Here is a 22,718-nt window from a genome sequence, read left to right as displayed (position 1 = left end):
GCAAAAGACAATAAAGACAATGATGGTTTAGTCTGGTTTAGGTAAAAAACGATGGGGCATGAACCAAGACATAAGATATAAGACCACATGCTCGGATCCCTGGGTGGCTCAGTGGTTTGGCGCCTGCCTTTGGCCCAGGGCAGATCCTGGAGTCTCAGGATCGAGTCCCGTGTCGGGCTCCTGGAATGGAGCCTGCTTCTCCCTCTGCCTGTGTCTCTGCCTCTCTCTCTCTCTCTCTCTCTCTCTCTGTCTCTCATGAACAAATAAATAAATCAATCTTAAAAAAAAAAAAAGACCACATGCTCAAGGTTGGCAAAGGAACAAAAACTCTAAATATGGAATCAAGGCTTAAAGAATCAGGACCAAGTAAGCACTAATAGACTGTTCTCCGTTTTCTGAGCAGTTAATAATTTTCTAAGAAACTTATAAACTCTTTTTCAAAGTAAGCAAATAAGGGTACTACTATCAACAAAAACACAAATGACAGATGTTGCATAGTTAAATTTAAGAAAAATGTTAAACTAGCAAGAGCACATGAAGAAATTATTTGCACACTCAAAAGATGGAATTATTTTTTCTTTCTAATTAATGTCATCTCCACATCCCTTGGATATTTTCTATGTGATGAATGCATGTTCACATCTAATGTTTTTCAATTTATAGAAAAAAACCAAAACACATGAAGAGAAACTTAAAAAAAAATCATTGGTAAATCAGTAGGAGTCTACTAAAATACCAAAATCCTATCACTTTACACCTATCATGTTGACAAAACTTAAAGAACTTAATGTCAAGTGTCGGCAGGGATATGGAAACACAGGAACTCTTCGGGATTGTTGGCTAGAGATTATACTAGTTTGGCCATTGTGGCTAGTAATATGGCTCTTCTTAGGCACGTACATACTAGGACCCAACAATTCTGTTGCTGGGTACATGCCCAAAAGATGTTCTCACAGGAGCCTAAAGGCACTTAGTCTACAGATGTTCAGTGTACAGTGGCGGCAGGAAATTAAAATCTTTGGTGGCAGGGAATTAAAGGCATGCTGTATCCAATACTAGGTGCTAATAAATATGTAAAATGCAGTAAATGCAGAACTTTTGAGTATTGGGTAAAAGCAACATATTAAATTAACTCATGATAACCTGGATGGAGTTTAAAAGCATAATGATAGTAACATAAGGTAAGAAACAAATGGGATATAACATAATACTGGTCACATAAAGATACAAACATACAAAACAATGTACATTTTTAAACATGTATAATGCAAATTATATAGTACAAGAATAGTGACATTTGTATTTGCCATCAGTCATTTTTATGTTTAACCTCTCCAAAATTTAGATACATTTATAATTGAAGAAGTCTTAGGTTTGAGGTAATCTGGTGAAATTCTTAAGGTTATATATTACCTAACTCATGTGGCAGCTCATGACAAAAGACAGCTATCGAAGTACTGATTCCTCCCGTCAATCCAGCACTGAAAGCTGCTCCTGAAGTGGAGGACAGAAAGAAAATCAAGTGATGTTCACTTCTGCTTTTTCCATTTTCATTAATAATGACAGGGACAGCCTCTGTTGCCTGCCTAAATTTCATAATATCTGAGTGACTAACATTTATCTTACACTGTATTTTTTGAATATGTAAGTGAAGCACAATAGGTATATGACCCCCAGAGAAAAAGCTACTCAATGAAATATTCCCTGATGATTTCTCCATTAGGGTAGCCTTCTAACTCACTAAAAGCTTGGGAGTACTAATGCGTTTCAGCATTTCAGTCTTTGAGCGGAAGTCTGATGCTAAATTTTTAAGTCCTATAAGTCTACGATTATATTTGCTCTCTCACAGAAATATTTAAAGAGACTTAACTGGCTACTATCCTTATCTGAACTTTGCCGGGTTTAGAGCATATAGGCTACAAAGTACTATTTATCTGATGATCTTGAGAAGTGAAATCAGAGTTATAAATGCATTTGATTCTCCTAGTAAAATTCTTTATTCTCTAACATTGACAGCTATGGTAGATTAAAAAACGTGGCCTCTCCTTTCTGAAAGAAACCAAAGCCTACTTCTGAGTCAAGTCTGGAAAAGAAAATCATGCATTTATACCACACTGAATAGTCTCCTAACTGGTAATATCAGTTTACAGTAGCAAGATTCTAATACAGTATTTGACTTTGGCACAACAGATTTTTAACATGTAAATTTTTCTTCACCTTTTCAAAGACAAACATTATTAAATCTAGGATTGAAATTACATATTCAGGGTCATGTAAATGTATTTGAAAATAAAATGCTAAGGTAGCTTTTTTCATATGGTGACTATGCCTTGAAATGTTATTAAAGTAGTATATTACAGACACTTGTTTATATATTCAAAGAAAAAACTCAGTAAAATTACATCTGTATGCCCCAAATAAACTTGTCAAAAACATTAACCTAGCCTCTGGGGAAAAAAAAAAAATCAAATGACTAGAGTAATGTATAACAGTATACTTGTTAACCTCCAAAAGTTAATCTTATGTACTCCAATTTGTAATATTAGTACTAAAACTGTGGACGAAGAAAAGTGGTCTTAAGGAACAACAAATGATAACCCAAGGTTCAAGTGCACTTACCGATCGCTAACCCATCGCTGAAGTTGTGGATGCCATCCCCCATGATCACCATCCAAGCTATGTTAGCTATCCCTGTTTCTTTGAGATCAGATCCAGAATGACAGGGCCCATGAGAATGATGAGAATGTTTGTGGTGCCACTGATGGTTGTGTTTCCTCAGCACAGTTTTACTCTCATCGTGGTGGTTGTGGGCAGCAGCATGGAGATCATGCTCGTGAATGGCATGTAATCCATCACTGTGAGAATGGTCCATGATTTTCTCCTCTTCCACACAAATGTAATTTTTAGGAGGGGATTCCTGTTGACCTTCTAAATCTGTCAGTTCGGTTTCATTAAGTCGATCTTCAGAAACGACCGAGTCATCAGTTCCTACATTTATAATAGCAAAGGATATACTTTATCAACAAGTAAATGAATACTTCTTAGCTAATTTCTTAAACCCAGACAGAACAGCAGTGCTATGGACACTTCTTAAGTGAATGTCTTTTAAAAGTCCCAAGTAAATGTACAAAAGCAAATGAAACAAATACACATGTGTTCACACAAAAAACAAACTGAGGTTTTGAGGGTCCAAAAGATGAACCAGATGAGGTAAATAAGAGCACTGAGACCAAGAGCAGGCAAAGTGAGAACTGGCAAGCATGAAGACCCTGAAACTTAAGGAGGACATCATAAACGGCTGGCGGGAATCAAAGCATAGCAAGTCACTGCAGCATTTATAGGACAACACAATGGACCCAGAATATTTCAGAAATCCTTAAAGGAACCTTGAAGTTTACCCACTCTAACCTTCTCTTATCACTCAAGAAAACAAAGACAAACTTTAAATAACTGGCACCCTCCAATGCTCCGCCTATCTGAAAATGTGACTTAGATCATCACCAGAATCAAATTCAGAAACTTGTAGGTGGTAACAACATCTGAGATGTATTTTTTTTTTTTTAATTGAGGCTGGCCTCTCACCTAGTTTTTAAAAGCTATTTATTATGTGACAAAGAGCCTACTACTTCTCAAATTGTATTTTGCAACAGAGTACACTTAAGAGTCTCGTCTGCTCCTTTTCTGAAGAAAATCATCGGTATATTCAGGGGAAACACAAGTTCAAATGAAAAGGTAAAATTAGATTAAAAAAATGTTTATGTCTCCTTGAAAATTGTAAGCTACCTCATAGCAACTACCAGGCAACAGAAAGGATGAATGGATGAGCAGAGACTTTTTTTGTATGGAGACCACACTCCGTCTTCCATACGAGACCAATTACATATGGAGGGCATGCAGATTTTGCATGGCCAACAACTACAAATAACACAAGTACACCACTTACAGAGCCCTTCTCTTTCATTTTTTTCTCCTGTACTAAAGTGCAATATGTTCCTTGCCCTGTGATATAATTAGTCCCACATTCCAGTTATCAGTAAGGCTGAAATAAATAAAACACTAACAAAATTACAAGATACACTCACATTTAAAGAAATACAAATTAGAAACTACTATTAGGGAAGTCACAAAAACAAGATATTTCAAACACAGGCACAGTATAGAAGCAGTATTTCGATTTTTATATTTTAAAAGTTTCTCTTTAGTCAGAACTGTTGTCTACCGGCAAGAGGCTTGAGCTGAAGCCAGTCAGCATCTGGTGTATTATTTAACTTATGATCTGAAAGCTTCCTTCCAATAGTTGATTCTTCTGTGTTCTGCTTCATAAACCATTTCTGTTTTCCCTGTAAAGAATCTAGTATTAGTATCAAATCTGCAGCCACAATTAGCAACAATATTCACTTGTTAACATCTATGGGGAAAACTGGTAGTAATACTTTATTCATATATTTAGGAAAAAATAAGAAAAATTATTTTAGAAATTTATCAAGGGGTCTAACTAGATAAAATATCCAACGAAATTTCTATGTTGTTTCCTGCCCCCCGCCAATACTCAAATAAAAGATGCAATTCATCTACTTTGAAATACAGAATGGGGTACAGAGTACCATATTATATGAAACCAAGTGAAATGTGTGAAATGTATTTAACATCTGCCTTATTTAAGAGTGTACAGGAAATAGGAAGTTCCAAAAACATAAAGTTTATTCCTCTAAATTTCATTTTGTTGAATGCAATCTTCCGTTTCCCTACATGTGACATAATGATCAGAGTTACACTTGAGTTAAAGTCTCAAAATTTGGAGTTTACTTCTGTGAGACTTGGGCATAAGAATACTCATCTGTAAAATAAAAATGATAGATTCTTAGGATTAAATGAAATGTTTATGAAAATGACCTATCAGCAACGGACTCTTCACAGCTTCGCAATAAAGCTAAGTTTTCTTTCTCATCTAATCTATCGTCAATTATTAATAAATTCTAATGATTGTATTTCATGGTTTAGGTTTGACTTTCTTTCCTATCTTTTTAATAGTCTGCTTTTTCCCTTTATCAGTATAACTATGTAACTACCACTGACCACTCTTCCAATTTAAATTTCTATTTCCAAAAAATAAAAAAATAAAAAATAAATAAATTTCTATTTCCAATCTATGTAAATTTAAGACAGCAAATAAGCTGTGCCCTTTTGATCAACTGAACACAAGAGAGTGATGATAGGTCACAGTTCCAGGACCAGTCTCAGAGCAGCCTGGTACCTTTTGCTTTCGCTCAGGGAAGAAACTGTTGCTGTGAAGAAACTCCGTACAGACCCTCAAGAGGCCATGTGGAGGAGCACCAAGACACAGACAAGGACCATTTGTGGGCCTTCTACACGCCCTGTCCAGGCCAAAGCAGGACAACTGAATCCTGCCCAATTTCCTCACAAAATTAAGAGAAATAATAAATTGTTGTTATATGCCATTAAGTTGTGGGTTTTCCTGCTTCACAGCAGTAACAGAAACTGGGGAAACATAAAATGTTCAAAAGAAAGTAATATGGAAATAACCTAAAGAGAAGAAAAGAAACTGCAGTCATGAATTAAAGATGAAAAAAACCAGAGAGGGCGTGGGGGAAGCCAATAGTAGCAGAAAATGCAAATATTAGCTGGGATTCTGTTTTACTGCTTTGGTTTTGATTGTCCACTTTCCAAAAAACTTGCTCAATCATTACCCTCAAAGCCTCAACTTGCCGAACCTGGTCAGCATCTGATGTATTAATTTATGCTCTGAAAGCTTCCTTCCAATAACGGACTCTTCTGCACAGATGGCCAAATGTCTGTTCTATTCAAATATCACTAATTCCCTTTCTTCAAAAAATGCAATATACTTTTTCATCTTTGGTTATACTCATTGTCCTATTTATCATAAAATAAATGCAGTGATTTACCTGCCCAAATTCCTTTCTTTGATATACTTGAAGAATTCCTTACTATTAGATTGAGGTGCTCCTTTTAGTCATTTACTTCCTACAATTCCAAATTTACAGAAGAGCTGCTGCTGTGTTCTGGGGACTCTATTCTCCTACATTAGTTTACAAAAATAAATCTGCTCAATTCTTCCAGTAAATTTAAATTCAAAATGAGATCAGGGATGCCTTGGTGGCTCAGCAGTTAAGCATTTGCCTTGGACTCAGGGCATGATTCCGGGGTCCTGGGATCGAGTCCCACATCGGGGTCCCTACTGGGAGCCTGCTTCTCCCTCTGCCTGTGTCTCTGCCTCTCTTGTGAATAAATAAATAAAATCTTTTTAAAAAATAACAAAAAGCCAAAATGAGATCAAGATTATTTACAGAAACAGAAATCTTGTTTATTTTGAACTCTCTTGAGAGACTACATTTTATAGTTATCTGTAAATTACACAGACCCTAATAGCTTGTACATATTATGTATTAATATTCATTGCCTCAATGTTAGCAGGTATATACAAGTGAAGAAAATTAGGGCTTTACAGTAATTCCACAACTTCTCCAACACTTTCCAATATGTAATTGTGTTCTAAACTAGGAGATGAACCCTAAGATATCTGTAGTTCTAACAGGTCATCAATGATCGAATCTTATTCTCTCATTCAAAGAATTCTCTTAATCATCTTCTCTTCCCTTTCCTTTAGATATGACTCTAGTTCAAGCTCCCATCACCACTCTTCTGACTCATTTCCCTCCAGCTACTCTCGCCTTGGCATCCCTCCACATTATTCATCACCCATTCAACCTTTCCATACACCCTTCAAAAACCAAATAATTTGAGATTTCTTTTACTTTTGATCCCTCCCAGTTCCTTTTATCATTTCTCAGATGATGATTTGCTGGCACATCATCTTCATCACCCTTTCTTCGGAGGCAATTAAATATGATGTCCAGACTAAAACATGGCAATTAAAATTAAATATACTATTTAGAATACGATATGAAAATACAGATGAAAAGTAGGGTTTATTTCCCACAGAGTTAGATAGCAACTGGAAATCGGGAGGAATGAGTAATAGTTTCACAGCTAGTTTGTGGCTGGGCAAGAATTAGAATCACTCCCGTTGAATTTCAGTTTAGAGCTCTGTTCTAAACCATATTTTATCTCAAAAAAATTTACATAAGATACATACAGAAACAAAATATATACATTAAATAACATAACGGCTGTATTGTCAGAGTGAACTGTGTATATATGATCATGAATATTCTTCATTCTTGAGGAAAAAAATTTTTTTAAATATCTGTAGTGAACCAGCAAAATGTAAGAATTTTCTTTTTTGTAAAAAACTTTAACAATGTTCTCTAACAGACTATATTATACAGAGTACACTGAAGATAATCAGCACTAGTATCACAAACATGTTAGTGAGATGTACTCTAGACAGAGCTTTAGAAACAGACATGAACCACTATGAAAAGGGAAGGGTGGAAATTAGGTCAGTGGTAGCAGCCCCGAAATTACTTAGGGGAAAAAATTATTTTAGATATTTATCTTATTCTCACAAATATGCCATGAAACACAGCTCATGACAAGCAGGGTATTTAATCAACAGTCTAAGCATCCAAGAGGTTCATCATCCAGATTTCCTTCATTATATTTTCTTCCTACAAAGCCCCCCAATCTAAATCCTTCTCACCTCTACTGCTTCTACCATTAGCATTTCTGATAAATGTATTGTGTGAAAAACATTTTTGTTGATAGGACAGTGAAAGCCACTTTCACCTTAAAATATGACCTAAGTGGACCAATGAGATTTGTTTCTATTTATACATTTTTGGTCTTTTGAAATAAGCAGAAATTGGCCATAGCTTTTTCCATCCTATTTATTCATTTAGAAAAATTCCAAAAAAAGAAAAAAAGAAAAAGAAAAAAGAAAAATTCCAACAAACTAAGACTGCTATATCCTGATTATAATGATAAATGTAATGATAAAAAATGCAAAGATCAATGTTTCCTTTAATACACACCAACATCACAAACATGTGGCCAGAAAATGTTTTTTTTGGTTCAGTTTTATATCTCAGAAAATGGAAGAAACCATTAAAAGATACTTACTCTTTGCTGCTTGTAGTGCTTAAACATTCTAATGCAGTGTTCAATGATAAATAACAAGTAAATGCCTCCTAGAGCAACAAGTCCTTTCAATACAGCATCATATTCTTCCAAAAACTTCTTAGATTCATGTCCATGAGAATGTCCATGCCCATGTGCATGCTGATGACTGTGATCATGTCCACCCTGAGACTATTAATAAGAATAACAAAAACTTCTGAACAAGTAGTTAAAAATGCTATTTAAAATTTTGAGATTATGATCTCCTAGATGACACAGAAAAAAATACCTTTCAATTTTTGAAGTGTTCTCTACATATTATCTCACTTAAATGTAGGTAGCCTTCTATTTAATTTTGATGTACTCAGTGGCCTGGCAAGTGTGACATTTCATGGTAATCATGAAATGGTAACTCTGATAGCAAAGACCACAAACTCAAATGCCTATAGGGTTAAGATACATACTACGGTGAAGGAATCAAGCAGCAATAAGACATCCGGGAGTGAAGAGTCCTTTGTAAACTAACGTGAACTTGACCCAGATGCCTAACACTCAGTAAAAATGAACTAATTCACCAGCAGGTGACAACCTTGGACTGCCTGTAATCTAACTTTTTCTAAGTTATTTTAAAGAAGTGTTGAGATGCTACCTATGCTTATACTGTGGAACATTACCAAAAGTATATACTTAAACATGTGTTTCATTTCTATATTTTAAAGCTTTAGCAAAAATAAATGTATAGAAATAAAGTTATTTTTTAATTGTGAAGTGTACAAGTTTTGCAATAATGATCTTAAAAGTTAGGCTTAAGTATTTTCCTTTTAACATTTGTATTGCTTCTCCATTTGCCAGTGGCCATCAGGTTTCTAAACTTCTCAAAGAAAGTAAGACTATTCAAACAGACTGTTGCTATTCTTTTTTCTTTTCTTTTTTTTCTCCAGACTCTTGCTATTCTTGATGACAGGTAAAAAGATTAAGCGAGAGGTGTGAATAAGGGGGGAAATAAGTAAATAACATAATCAACTTACAAAAAAATTCATATTCACAATTTTAAGATTCACTAATCGATTTTTTAAGGCAGTGCCACATATTATTCCAGATACCAAATCTGGAATTCTCAACCAAAAGTGAAGCAGGGGAGAGGATTATACAAAATACACAGATGCAATTCTGAGGGCACCTGGCTGGCTCAGTTAGTAGAGTGTACAACTCTTGATCTCTGGGCTGTAAGTTCCAGCCCCATGTTGGGTACAGAGAATACTTTTTAAAAAATACAATTCTGTCTCCCAAATACTCCAAAAGGTGATGGTAAGAATATATATATATATATAAAAATTTCAAATCTGTAATTTTACATTTTGAAAAAAAAAGCCCCAGTGCTTTCATAATTTGAAGTAAAAGCAGTAACACTAGATAAAATACTCCTAACTGGAAACGGATTTTAGAAGGATGATAAACAAGGTAACTAGGAGTGTAGGCATATGATCATATCATTACAAGTGTCCTGAAATATGGGGCACCTGGGCAGCTCAGTCGGTTGAACTTCCTACCCTTGGTATCAGCTCAGGTTATGATCTCATGGATCCTGGGATGGAGCCCTGGGTGGGGTTCAGAGCTCAGCAGAAAGCTGGCTTGATAATCCTCTCTCTCTGTCCCTCCTCTCACTCACATGCATGTATGCATGCACTCCCTGTCTCTCTCTCTCTCTAATAAATAAATCTTTAAAAAAAATGTCTTGGAATAGAAGAAAACAAGTGGTATGCCAGGTGAAAAAAAGATAAACGGTCTGAAATGCAAAGAGCTAAATGCCTAAAATTGTTAATAGAGCATGTCAGCCTATTCTTGATCAAATAAAGATGCCTGTGGCACACTGGCTATATAGAGCAATCATTATGAGACCTCGTATATATTTCTTCTAAAGGCTTTCTTGATATACCATACAGATAAAAATCAATGAGTGGTGTATCTTTTTAAGTATTCATTTTCAGAACTGCTAAGAGCAATCTTTTTAAAACTTCAGCTCTACTGAGGTTAAGCTGACTTACAAAACTGTTGAGTTATTTAAGTACATCATGGTGATTTGGTATGTATACACTGTGACAGAAGAAAGTAAAACTGATGTTACCAATTTTTGATGCTATTTTAAAACCTAATGATTCAATTTATTTCAAAAATATTGCTATTAAAACTGTGTAAATGGGAAAAAATACTTTGTCCTATAAGCAAAACAAATACTGGATTAGATGCTACACAGCTTGCTAATGAAGGACCCTTTTAGTTCAAATATTTTTATTTATGTATTTTTTAAAGATTAAAAAGTTTTCTTACATGGGGCAGTAGATGAAGAAGGGCATCTCCACTCATTGTTCCTACAGCTAGTGCAACAAGGAATGTGAGAAGAAATTTGAAGCATCCTTGGTTAATGATGGGAACCAAGATCACGCCTAGCAAGGAAAGCAGGCTAATGACAGTGATAGAAATGATACCACAAATCCATGCTGTAGGAAAGAAATTAATAGTCAACATTAATATGACAATATAAACCAAACAGCTATAAAAAACAATACACATAAGATAAATGAGTCATGGAAGATAGATTATTTTACCCTAACCATGCTTTTTAAGAAGTTTTACATTTTGGCACTGCTGTGTTTAAAAACAAAACAACCGAATAACCAACTTGAATACTTAAATAATTAAGAAATTCAGACCTTCAGTATATAGTTATAAATAATACTTTCAGTGGTCCACCTTATTAGAAACAAGGACTTAAAAATTACTTCAGGCTGTGATTCACTCTTTACTATCTGGACTATAAATAAAATTTTATCAAGGTATAAAGGTAGAGCCAGAGCAATAAAACTATTTAGGAAATACAATTATAAAACTCTGCTGTGATCATTAGAGGAAGCCAAGTATATAGTGTTATCTTTGTAAATCTTTCTAATACAAAGTTTAAGAAGCTTAATATACCAGTCCAAAATGGAAACATATTCACAAAAGATATAAATATCTTCATTACTGGTAGCTTTTTGTGTATTTTGTTTCTTCTTTTCACAAAGGATATTTCAGTCCTATCCCCTTGATATCATCTTTACTCCATAACCTGTTCCAAACTCCCTTTCCCCCTATTTGACTTTCTGTATCATTTTCTACTTTTTAAGAATTTCCCTATATAATTTTAACTGAATCAGAACACAAGAGAAATGTTTCACAGTATGATTTAGGAAAAACATTGTGATGAAAAATGGAGAATTCCTTGCACATTTCTTTATCTAAGCTATTGATAAGGAGATAAGACACCAGAAATAAATGCCAGGGTTCAGGGGGTGGGGCATTTTCACTCAAAAAGTAAGATTACTTTAGGGTTGCCTGGGTGGCTTGGGAGGTCAAGCATCAGACTCTTGATTTTGGCTCAGGTCATGATCTCAGGGTGGTGAGATCAAATCCCATGTCAGGCCCCATGCTGGGTGTGGCACCTAAGATACTCTCTCTCCCTCTGCCAACCTCCTCCACCCAATGGCACACATGGGCATATGCCCTCTTTAAAAAAGAGATTACTTTCTATTAATGGTTTAAATGAAATAGAAATTGTTTTAAATTAAAAAAATTCTGCTTTGGGGTGGCTCAGGTGGCTCAGCAGTTTAGCGCTACCTTCAGCTCAGGGCATGATCCTGGGTCCCGGGACCCACGCTAGGCTCCCTTCATGGAGCCTACTTCTCCCTCTGCCTGTGTCTTTGCTTCTCTCTCTCTCTCTCATGAATAAATAAAATCTTAAAAAAAAAAAAATTCTGCTTTGGCGCCTGGGCAGCTCAAAGCAGTTGAGCATCTGCCTTGGACTCAGGTTGTGGTCCTGGTGTCCCGGGATCCAGCCCACATTGGGGGGGTCTCTGCTCAGCAGGACACCTACTTCTCCCTCTCCCTCTGTCTACTACTCCCACTGCTTGTGCTGTCAAATAAACGCCGCCTTTAAAATAAATAAATAAATAGATAAAATATTTTTAAAAAGGAAAATTTCACTAAAGAATGATAATTTTGTAAAGTTTTTAATCTAAAATGCTGTTTTTCTCATCAAACCCAACAGGACTATAAATCTGCTGAGATTTTACCTTAAGTATTCTGATAAGAGAACAAAGGAAAATTTCTTCAACAAGGTAAAAAAAAAAACATTGTCAAAGACAAAGAGAAGGATAGATAAGGAAATGAAACTTTAACCCATTAAATGCTGAGTTTTATCAATACAATTGTGTTGACTCCTTGGATATTTTAATCACAGTATCCAATAACATAAGCACTGTAATATAATTCTAAAGGATTAAAACAAGAGGTCATCCACTACTAATGGAAGTTCCATGGTTTATTCTATACCTAACATAATTTCCAATACAAACATGAGTATTCTAAAAGGCCAAAAAAAGATAGAAACAAACAAGAAGAATCTGGATTCAGTGGCTTTAATCCTTGCAAAAGATTTGGGAGGAAGGAAGGAAAGGAAAAAGATTCATTATGAAGTCAGCATTCCCTTGTTAGTGAAACCAAAGGGTAAGATGACGATTCCCCCAACTATGGCTGGGACTATAGGGCAAAAGGGAATTGAGGTCAAAAACCCTATTCTAAAAAGAAAAAACAGAAGGTCAAATAGTTTAAAAGTTGACTTCATGATGACCAAGTTCCTCTCTGTCTCCCAAGCACAGGCAGGAACAATAACATCATTGGGAGAGCCTGAGAAATAGGTTGGAGTTGCCATAGGTATACATAAATTCAGGGAGCCAATAAAGTCATCAGCCAACTAAACCAACAAAGGTTTGTTAAAATCTACCACAGCTCTGTAGCTCCAATCATAACAATGGGGAAAAAATGAACAAAAGATACTTGAAATAACTACAAGAGACAAATTGAGGCAGTAACAAATATAATAACCTGAAGTTAAATGTCTCCTATATTAATGTACAATTTTAGGGACATCTGGGTGGCTCAGTGGTTGAGCATCTGCCTTTGGCTCAGGTCGTCATCTCAGGCTCCTGGGATGGAGCCCCATACCAGGCTCCCTACAAGCAGCCTGCTTTTCTCTCTCTGTGTGTCTCTCATGAATAAATAAAATCTTAAAACAACAAAAAAAGAACGTAATGTAAAGAAAAACAGCACTAAAAACTAAGCGGTGCCTGGGTGGCTCAGGTGGTTAAGCATCTGCCTTCTGCTTAGATCATGATCTCAGGGGGGGAGTCTGCTTGAGATTCTCTCTCCCTTTCCCTCTGTCCCCTCCCTGCTTGTGCTTTCTCTCTCTCAAATAAATAAAAATCTTTAAAAAAAAAAAAAAGAAAAGAAAAGAAAAGAAAGAAAAGAAAAACTACTTAGAAAAGCCAGTAATTGGGATCCTTGGGTGGCTCAGCAGTCTAGTGCCTGCCTTTAGCCCAGGGTGTGATCCTGGGGTCCCAGGATGGAGTCCTGCATTGGGCTCCCTGCATGGAGACTGCTTCTCCCTCTGCCTGTGTCTGCCTCTGTGTGTCTCTCATGAGTAAATAAAATCTTAAAAAAAAAAAAGCCAGTAATTCATATTCCAAGATATTCTGTGTACATTCACTAATACATATGGTTGGGGACTGCAAAAACTACAGATGAAACCCAAAATATACTAAAATAGACAAATTTTATAACTTTTCATAATTAGAAATTTTTTATTAATCAGAATTATTTTGTTCAAAAATACACTGGAATTAGACAAATTATCCAATAAAAGTATTTATTTTATTCCTATGTTCCCATGTCCAAGACAATTCACATAATCAGACTAAGATACTAAATTAGAATCTACATTTACCAAAATCTAGTTAGATAAATCTTACTTAATCTGATCTTTTCTTTTTTCTAGGCTTATATTCTACACTGGGAAATATATGTTCATTCATTTCTGGATTTGCCTTTTAAAATATTTGGGATAGGAATTAAATTTCCAAATCTTATGATAGATACCATTAATTCGATACAGCAGATATTTAAGATGATTAACAACTTACACAAAATAATTCAACAAATAAATTAGCATTAGAAGCACGTTTAAAATTTGAGATTACAAAATAAGACCCTATAAACCAATATATTTTCTTATAAGCATATTTCTAAAACCTAATCATTAGAGAGAAAATATGATTCTATCTCCTAATCACAAAAATTATATCTGAAAATGAACATTATTGTAGGCAAATATTTCCGTTCAAAAATTCTCACATTAACTTCTGGCTAAGGGTATTCTGAATGTGAAGAAAAGTCCAAGAGTCTATGAAACCAAAAACACTTTGCACTATTCTGGGATGACTTTCACTCTCAAATTGCTTTTGGTTAACTAGCTAAAAACCAATCTACCAAAGGACAAATCAACCAAAACCAAATTCAGTGAAAAATCAATTTGCCAATAAGGTAAGTGAACTAAATATATTGTTACTTAAAAGCAATCACTGACAGACTGACACATTACATTATCCAAGTGCTCACACAAATAGTTGAGGGAGGTTCTGAGTGTGAAAGGGTATACGAATTCATGTGCACAAATGAGTACACGTCACATATTACACACTCCCAGCTATAATTTCTTATTTAACAGCTCTAAAATTATCTCTTTCTCATTCACTTGGGAAAGCAAATCTGTGAACTAAGAAAATAAATGCTTGAAAAAGAAAATCCCATTTTATGATTAGGCAATCTTTGGCATTTGTGATATTTGGTATCTGAAACTCAGAAAATACAAGAAAACAAAAGCCCACAAAAGAGAAAGCCTTACATAAATCTATCCAGCAGCAGAGCACTACCTACCAGGGTGCCATCCTCAATGTATCTGTGAGGGAATGCCATTTTCTTAGAATAAAATGCTAATGATGTCCCTCGGGAGTCATTCAGGAAAATGGTATTACACTGAGCATGGACAGTGGCCCCTCCAAAAGCAGGTAATACACATATATACATACATATACATACATGCATACATATAAAAACATACGCTTCTAAAAACTAATTAATACAAATGATTTTGGTTCTCTGGTCACATAGTCAAATTACCGCCAATTAACTGGTTATTCATCAACAACAAAAGCCAAGAATCAGAAAAAGACTATACTCTTAAGATTAAAATGAAATAGGGATCCCTGGGTGGCACGGCGGTTTAGCGCCTGCCTTTGGCCCAGGGCGCGATCCTGGAGGCCCGGGATCAAATCCCACGTCGGGCTCCCGGTGCATGGAGCCTGCTTCTCCCTCTGCCTGTGTCTCTGCCTCTCTCTCTCTCTCTCTCTCTCTCTCTCTCTCTCTCTCTCTCTGTGTGTGTGTGTGACTGTCATAAATAAATTTAAAAAAAATTAAAAAAAAGATTAAAATGAAATAATTTGTATAATTTTGAATACCTTATAGAACTTTTCTTAAAAATTAGTGTTTTCTCATTTTTCCAACTAGAGGAAATATATTTAGTATGCTTGCTACCTTCAAAAGATTTTTTAATTTACTTAAAAGAAATAAATTCTAGGACTAAAAAGGATCCTAGTTTGGATATAAAACAAAGGGTACAACCGGGACTGTCATAGTTTCATTATTCCTCTACGTTGTCTTGGTCAACAGAGTTGGAAATTATAAAAAAACAATTTCAAAAGGTCAGTTATTCTGCCCCTTTATTTACTTACTTTTTAAAAAATATTTTATTTATTTATTATTGAGAGACACAGAGAGAGAGAAGCAGAAACACAGGCAGAAGGAGAAGCAGGCTCCATGCAGGGAGCCCGACGCGGGACTCGATCCCGGGTCTCCAGGATCACACCCTGGGCTGAAGATGGTGCTAACCCATTGAGCCACCCAGGCTGCCCTATTCTGCCCCATTAAAAAAATAATTTTTTCAATTCCTTGCTTACCAGGAGTTACTTAAATTGGCAGTATCATACTGTATAGATAGAAAGGACTTTAATAATCTATACCAGTGTTCCTCAAACTGCGCTCCTCTGAGTCTCAGATGGTATTCCACGGGGAGTGAGGGGAGAATTTAATGATCAAAAGGACTTGGTAATTCTTGGTTAAACAAGAGCCTCTAACAGCTTAGTAAGTGCTGTCAATTTCTGCAAGGGAACAGAGTGTGCACTATTTTTCTATCTCACTTGATCATGGAACCTATTATATCTCTCAATGAACCAGGATCCTACAAAACACGATCTGGAAATTCTTTCTTTTCTTTTTTTTTTTTTTTAGATTTTATTTATTTGAGAAATAAGAGAGAAAAGGCACACAAGCCAAGGGAGAGGGGCAGAGGGAGAAGCGGACTTCACACTGAACAGGGAACCAGATCTAGGACTGGATCCCAGGACCCTGACAGCATGACCTGAGTCAAAGGCAGATGCTTAACCTACTGAGCCACCCAGGTGCCCCTGATTTGGAAAATTCTAATATAAACCAATGTCCTACGTTACAGATTTGCATACTGAGGCAGAGAAATGTTAAATGTTAAATAATACAACTTCACATCTACTAGAATGACTGTTTAAAAAAAAAAAAACATGTTGACAAAGATGCAGAGAAACTGGAACCTTAGTACACTCTTGATGGGAATATAATGTGGCACAGCCACTGTAGAAACAGTTTGGTTAATTCCTCAGAAGGCTAAAAGGAATCCCTTTATAACACAGGAATTCTATACCTAAGTATATTCCTCAAAAGAATTGAAAGCAAAGACTCAGATACTTATATGCCTTGTGTTCATTAGAGCATCATTCAAAACAGCCAAAAGGTAGAAACAACGAAGTGTCCATCAACAGATGAATGGATTAACAAAATGTGGTACATACATACAATAGCATTCAGCCATAAAAAGGAATGAAGTTCTAATAGATGCTACAATGTGGATGAACCTTGAAAACTACACTAAGTGAAATAAACCAGACACAAATATTGTACAATTCCACTTACACAAGCTATCTAGAACAGAATAAATTCAGAAACAAAAAAGATGAAAAGTTACTAAGGGCTAGGAGGAAGAGGAAATGAAGATGTGTTGCTTAATGGTTACAAAGTTTCTATTTGGGGTGATAAAAAAATTTTTTAAGATAGTTTGGGAGTGCCTGGCTGGCTTAGTACAGCATGCAAGCATTCATCTTGGGGTTGTGAGTTCAAGCTCCATTTTGGGTGCAGAGATTACCTATAAATAAAATCTCTTAAAAAAATAGTTTGATGGCTGCACATCATTAATGTAATAAATACCACTGATTTGTACAGTTTAGCAGTTAAAATGGCAAATCTTAGGTTATATACATTTTACCCTAATAAAAACATGTTAGCTAAAATAAAATAGCAAAGTAAAAACTAAATCAAAAGTCCTCTCTTAATCCACTATTTTCTCCATTAAATTACAGTATTTTCAGAGAATTCTCAGCCAAGTGATTTATCACTTATATATTTACCTTAGAGGTGCTTTTACATAAAGGAGGACATATAATACAATAAGTCTAAACATGAAAGTAAGAAAAATACTAATTTTATTAATCCAAATGACAATCTTTCAAAATTTGAATAAAGTAGAATAGAGGGGACCGGACAAAAGATTACTATAAAACAAACAACTACATGAAATCTCAGAATAAACTTGTATTTATTTCAATGTCACCTGAAAGTAAGGTTAAAATATTTATGTTCCATTTAATATAAATTATCACTTATTTTTGTCAGTGCTAAGAAATAACGAGCTGTATTTCCCATGGTGTAAAGAACTGTATTTCCCATTGTAGGTAAATCAGAAAATTTCCAGGTATTTTCTTTTTTTTTTTTAATTTTTTTTATTTATTTATGATAGTCAGAGAGAGAGAGAGAGAGGCAGAGACACAGGCAGAGGGAGAAGCAGGCTCCTCCCGATGTGGGATTCGATCCCGGGTCTCCAGGATGGCGCCCTGGGCCAAAGGCAGGCGCCAAACCACTGCGCCACCCAGGGATCCCTCCAGGTATTTTCTATAGATTTCCAGGTCTTTCTATAGGTTTTCCATTATAACTATTTCATTGGCAAAACAGTCCTATAATCTCTCACAAGTGTATGTTATTATAAATACATGATTTCTTATACTGATTTCTTATTAATTTTTTAAAAGTAATTATAGCTTTCCAGTGCTAAAATTTTAAGTAATAGTCATTCTCACAACTTGCAAACCTTCTTCAAGGACAATTACAATCCTTTTAACCTATGAGAACTAACACTGTTTTGATTTTATTGTACTTGAGACATTTTCCCATGTTATTCAAGCACTTATTTTTAGATTTAATAACATTTAAGTTTACATAAGCTCTACCATAATTTCCTAGGTGTAGAAAAAAAGCAATTCAGGTAATAAAGTTTTTCTAATTTCTGACCAAATTATTGTGCTTTTGAAATCACAACTTGTTTAGTATAAAACAAGCCAAAAAACAAATCACAAAACAAGTGAACAAATTTTTCTAATTTCTAACCAAATTATTGTGCTTTTGAAATCACAACTTGTTTAGTATAAAACAAGCCAAAAAAAATTCGCAAAACAAACGATAAAAGGCATCTTTTCTGAAATTTATGCAAAATAACAATATGCAAACTACTAAATACAACTAACAAACGTTTCCTTTATTTGTACCCAAGATACCATATACAATAAAAAAACATTAAATGTCTGAAACAAGCTTCACTTATTCTGCAAATTAGGTCGCTTAAAACGTTAAAGGTCTTCAAGCTTAGTTATTCACCAACTCCCTTTCTCATTATCTAGAGAGAAAATGCATTCTTTTAAAAAGAAGCGCTCATCTGTGGAAACTTTCTAATTAACTCGGTTCAAAGCATGTGCAAGATGGCAGTTTTCTACACTGTTTCAGCATTTTAATTGGCAGAAAATGCTTAGCGGCCTATTCACCACCCCCCCTTGGCAATTAAGCAAGGGTCAACTCTATGACTAAATGAGCCAATCTTGTGAAACAAACGATTTCTACCATAACAGTATATGGCAGACTTGGTTTACAGCAGTCTTTGAACAGTAATGAGGTAGTAGCTGTGTCACTATGGGAGATTTATATGGAACAAGTTAACCTTTCTTAATGGTGCAGCAGTCATTAAAAATAATCACTAGCAGGGCATTCTAACAACTATTAACATCTATCAGCACATAGTTAATTCAAGCTTCATTTCTGACAGTGCTAAAAACCACCTGCAAACAACTAATCAATATTCACTATTAGCTATATATTTGTTTTCAAAGCAAGTATAATTTCCTCTAAGGCTTCTCCGATTGAATAAACTCTAATTTTTAATCTTATGATCGTCAAGCATATGTCAACAGCTCTTGTTAAAATATATAGATTATGTCAATATTGTAACATAGAAAACTTTTAAGTCCTAATCCACTGTCGATGTAAAAACAACTAGAATTTCCTGGAAGCCTTAAAAATAAAAAAAGACTCTTAGGTTGAACTCTAGATGCGACAATCCCATCAGCCTCTGTTTTTCCATGTAAAGAACAAATGTGGTTTTTTAAATTTAAGTCAAGTACCTCAGACCTAATGTTCCCTTTTCTCCTACCTCAGTGAGAATTTAGAAGCACTCAAGAGACTGGCCCTTATGGTGTTTACTCATCTACGAACGTCTTTGAACACGAAGCCAGTGAAGGGACATATTTATCTGTCCAAAGACCAGAATTCAAAGCTTCTAAGTGGACTCATGTCCTCCGACCTTACTGAGCTTAGCTGACTGAGTAGGTCCTTCCTAACAAGACTATTCCTGGGTGTTGGGTTTTACTAATCCATCCTGACACCAATACTCACCTCTATCACTTTCTTACCTGTGTCTGCATCACCTGTCACAGCACTACCAAATGGAATTATATAGAACTCTATCTCCTTGTCACCTATGCTAGCAAAGTCGACTTAAGAACCTTTTTGGCAGGAAGTAGTGGAGAGGAGTGTCGAGGTTACGATTACTCTGGGTCATATTACGGCTCTGCTCCCTGGCAGCTGTGTGACCTTGCACAAGTTACCTGATTTCTCAAAGCCTCCTCCTTTCCTCAGCAATAGAAGTAAATTAAAGTGCCTGCATCAGGTAAATAGCCTTGTAAAAGTATTTAAAACAGGACATGGTAAGGTCCTAATAAATAGAAGACCTGATGATTAATTTAAAGTTATTTTCATATCACAAAGAAATTAACCAGCAGGTGGGTACCTATGAGGCTTATTAGTTCGTTAAGTCGTGACAGCACTTCCTTTCGCTTGTACTCTTTCAAGCTTTAATGAATATATCTATTCAAATAAAACTCTGACATGTACACTGGACTGCGATACTCTTAAACGTGTCTACCTTATTCCTGTGCTATGAAAAATTTTTAAAATTCTGTCTTTTCAATCTTTTATCTTGTCAGACCCCATTTTTGACCCAAATTCACACGTTATCAATTTAGTCACTTCCATTACCAAGCAACAGTGCCACTCCATCTTGGGCATTTCAACCAGAACTGCCTCCATTGTGATTTTGCACATGATGAAGTTCATGAGAATTCTACTCATTCTGAGACACTGCATCAGCAAAGTATACTAGTCCGACTGATACACAATCGATCCTTACTGTTAACGTAATCAATCAACACATATTTTGTATATGTGTTATATACTGTAGTTTTACAGTAATACCTGAGTTTTCCTTAATTTCTTCATTATTTCTAGGCTACACAGTTTCTGTGAGTTTTTTCAAAATGTTGCAAACCTTCAAGAAACTATCCAATGTAGTTACTGAAAAATATCTGCATACAAGCATACACATGCAGCGCAAATCTGTGTTGTTCAAAGGTCAAATGTACTCATAAAATGATCCTCAGATTCATTTACAATGAGGGTCTTTCCTGAGTTATAACTGAAAGCTTATAGATTAAGTAATTTATTCATTTAATCAATATGTGAATGCTTTCTTGTTCAAAAGACCTAGTCACTTCCTTTAAGCAACTGAAGTCCAAGAAAAACAGATAACAAATCCAATTATGAAAATCTCCCAAGCTCTGTACAGGGATTGGATAGATCAAGGGAACTTAACTAAGTCTACGATGGTGAGTAAGTTATTCCAGAAGGTCTAACTCTTGAGCTGGATCTTTGAGAAATCATTGTGGTCACTCCACTAGAAAGGTTCGGAATGTGAAAAGGCTGAGATAAATGAGGGGAAAACAGAATAATCTATTATCAGGAGTCTGCTATGGTTACGGCCGGATGAAATAAAAGGTGGGGGATATGGGTGGAGAAGTAGGTAGGCAGAGGTCATATCCTAGAAAGTTAAGCATCCAACTCTTGATTTTTGCCTCAGGTCATAATCTCCGGGGATTGAGCCCCAAGTCTGGCTCCATACTTAGGAAGGAGGCTGCTTGAAGATTCTCTCTCCCCTACTCCCTCGGCCCCTCCACCAGCTTGTACACTTTCTTACTCTAAAATAAATAAATCTTTAAACAAAATAATTCAATAGAGTATTGTTAAAATTTAATGGGGGGAAAAAGCATATGAAACACTTAGTACATGGAGAGCAAAATGGTTAAATTTTCCCTGGCTTGAATCCTAGCACTATCACTGACTAGCTCTGAGATTTTTGGGAGTTATTAGAACATCTACCTTATACAACTCTACCTTAGAACTCTACCTTATACAACTCTACCTTAGAGTCATTAGAACTCTACCTTATACAACTATTGTAAGAAGTAAAAGTCATTGAGTTCAGAAGAATGCCTTGTAATAGTTAATAAAAGTATATCAGCTGTCACTAAAAAGGAAAAAACTGTGTTGGGAGACTCATTTGCATTTTAGAAAGGGAAGGTTATGAAGTTATTTCAACAATTCAATCAAGAACCAAGTTATGATGGAGTGGATAGTTAGAAGGTATTTCAGAGGACTCAATCGGACTTGACAATTGATTATGCAAGGGGAAAAAAAGAAAAAGCCAAAGATTTTCAGATTTTTTTAAAAAAAGATGGATTGTTATGACATTTGGGATTCAATAAGAGGTATACACTTTTTGTGGAGTAGAAGCTTGGGAAATACTAAGTGGGAGGTACCTGTGAACATCAAGGTGGAGCTATCTAGCCAACCAGATATGGTTCTAAAAAAGCCTAGAGAGATTTTTGAAAATAGTTTTTTTTTTTTAGATTTTATTTATTTATTTGGGAGAGTGTGTGCAGATGCCCAAGTGTGTGCATGCACATGCACATATGAGAAAAACTGCAAAAGCAGGAAGAACAGAGAGCAAGAGAGAGGGAGAAGCAGACTCCCAAGCAGATAGCCTGATGCAGGCTGGATCCCAGGACCTTGAGATCATGACCTGAGCCAAAGGCAGACACTCACTGAGCCACCAGGAGCCCCTTGGTAATCGTTCTGGTTTTACTTTTGTTGAAGCTCTCTATGAAACTGCCCATAATGAATTCCCGTGCCAATCACAGGCATTTCTGACATTCACAGAGTTAACAACATTGGCTTCCCTTTGATTTCCTTATAAACTTAATCTTAGCTTTTCACCACAGGTCCTCAACTCTGCTAAAAAGTTAATTATAACACCAAATGACTTTAATTGGCAGCACATTATTTACACTTGTCCATCAAGAAGAATCCATTTATCACAAACCTGTATCTCCTTTTTAATCTAATTCTCTATCCATGGTAAGACTTTCCTC

The 22,718-nt window shown here is 35.6% G+C and overlaps 1 protein-coding gene across 6 annotated transcripts in view; it reads right to left on the bottom strand.

Annotated features, from left to right (window-relative positions):
• The window catches only part of SLC39A10 (solute carrier family 39 member 10), a 138,872-nt gene that overhangs the window by 14,197 nt on the left and 101,957 nt on the right, over nucleotides 1-22,718 (bottom strand). For all 6 annotated transcript variants that reach the window (XM_055345498.1, XM_055345503.1, XM_055345502.1 and 3 more), the window contains 5 exons: nucleotides 10,387-10,556; nucleotides 8,062-8,250; nucleotides 4,220-4,340; nucleotides 2,620-2,988; nucleotides 1,414-1,494 (listed from right to left, as the gene is read on the bottom strand). In XM_055345498.1, the coding sequence (XP_055201473.1) occupies nucleotides 1,414-1,494; nucleotides 2,620-2,988; nucleotides 4,220-4,340; nucleotides 8,062-8,250; nucleotides 10,387-10,556 (930 nt within the window). The remainder of the gene's footprint in view (nucleotides 1-1,413; nucleotides 1,495-2,619; nucleotides 2,989-4,219; nucleotides 4,341-8,061; nucleotides 8,251-10,386; nucleotides 10,557-22,718) is intronic.

This window comes from Nyctereutes procyonoides, unplaced genomic scaffold (assembly GCF_905146905.1).
Source record: "Nyctereutes procyonoides isolate TBG_1078 unplaced genomic scaffold, NYPRO_anot_genome, whole genome shotgun sequence".
NCBI lineage: Eukaryota > Metazoa > Chordata > Mammalia > Carnivora > Canidae > Nyctereutes > Nyctereutes procyonoides.
The sequence above is the reverse complement of the archived record's forward strand: the minus strand, read 5'-3'. Positions and strand labels throughout refer to the sequence as shown.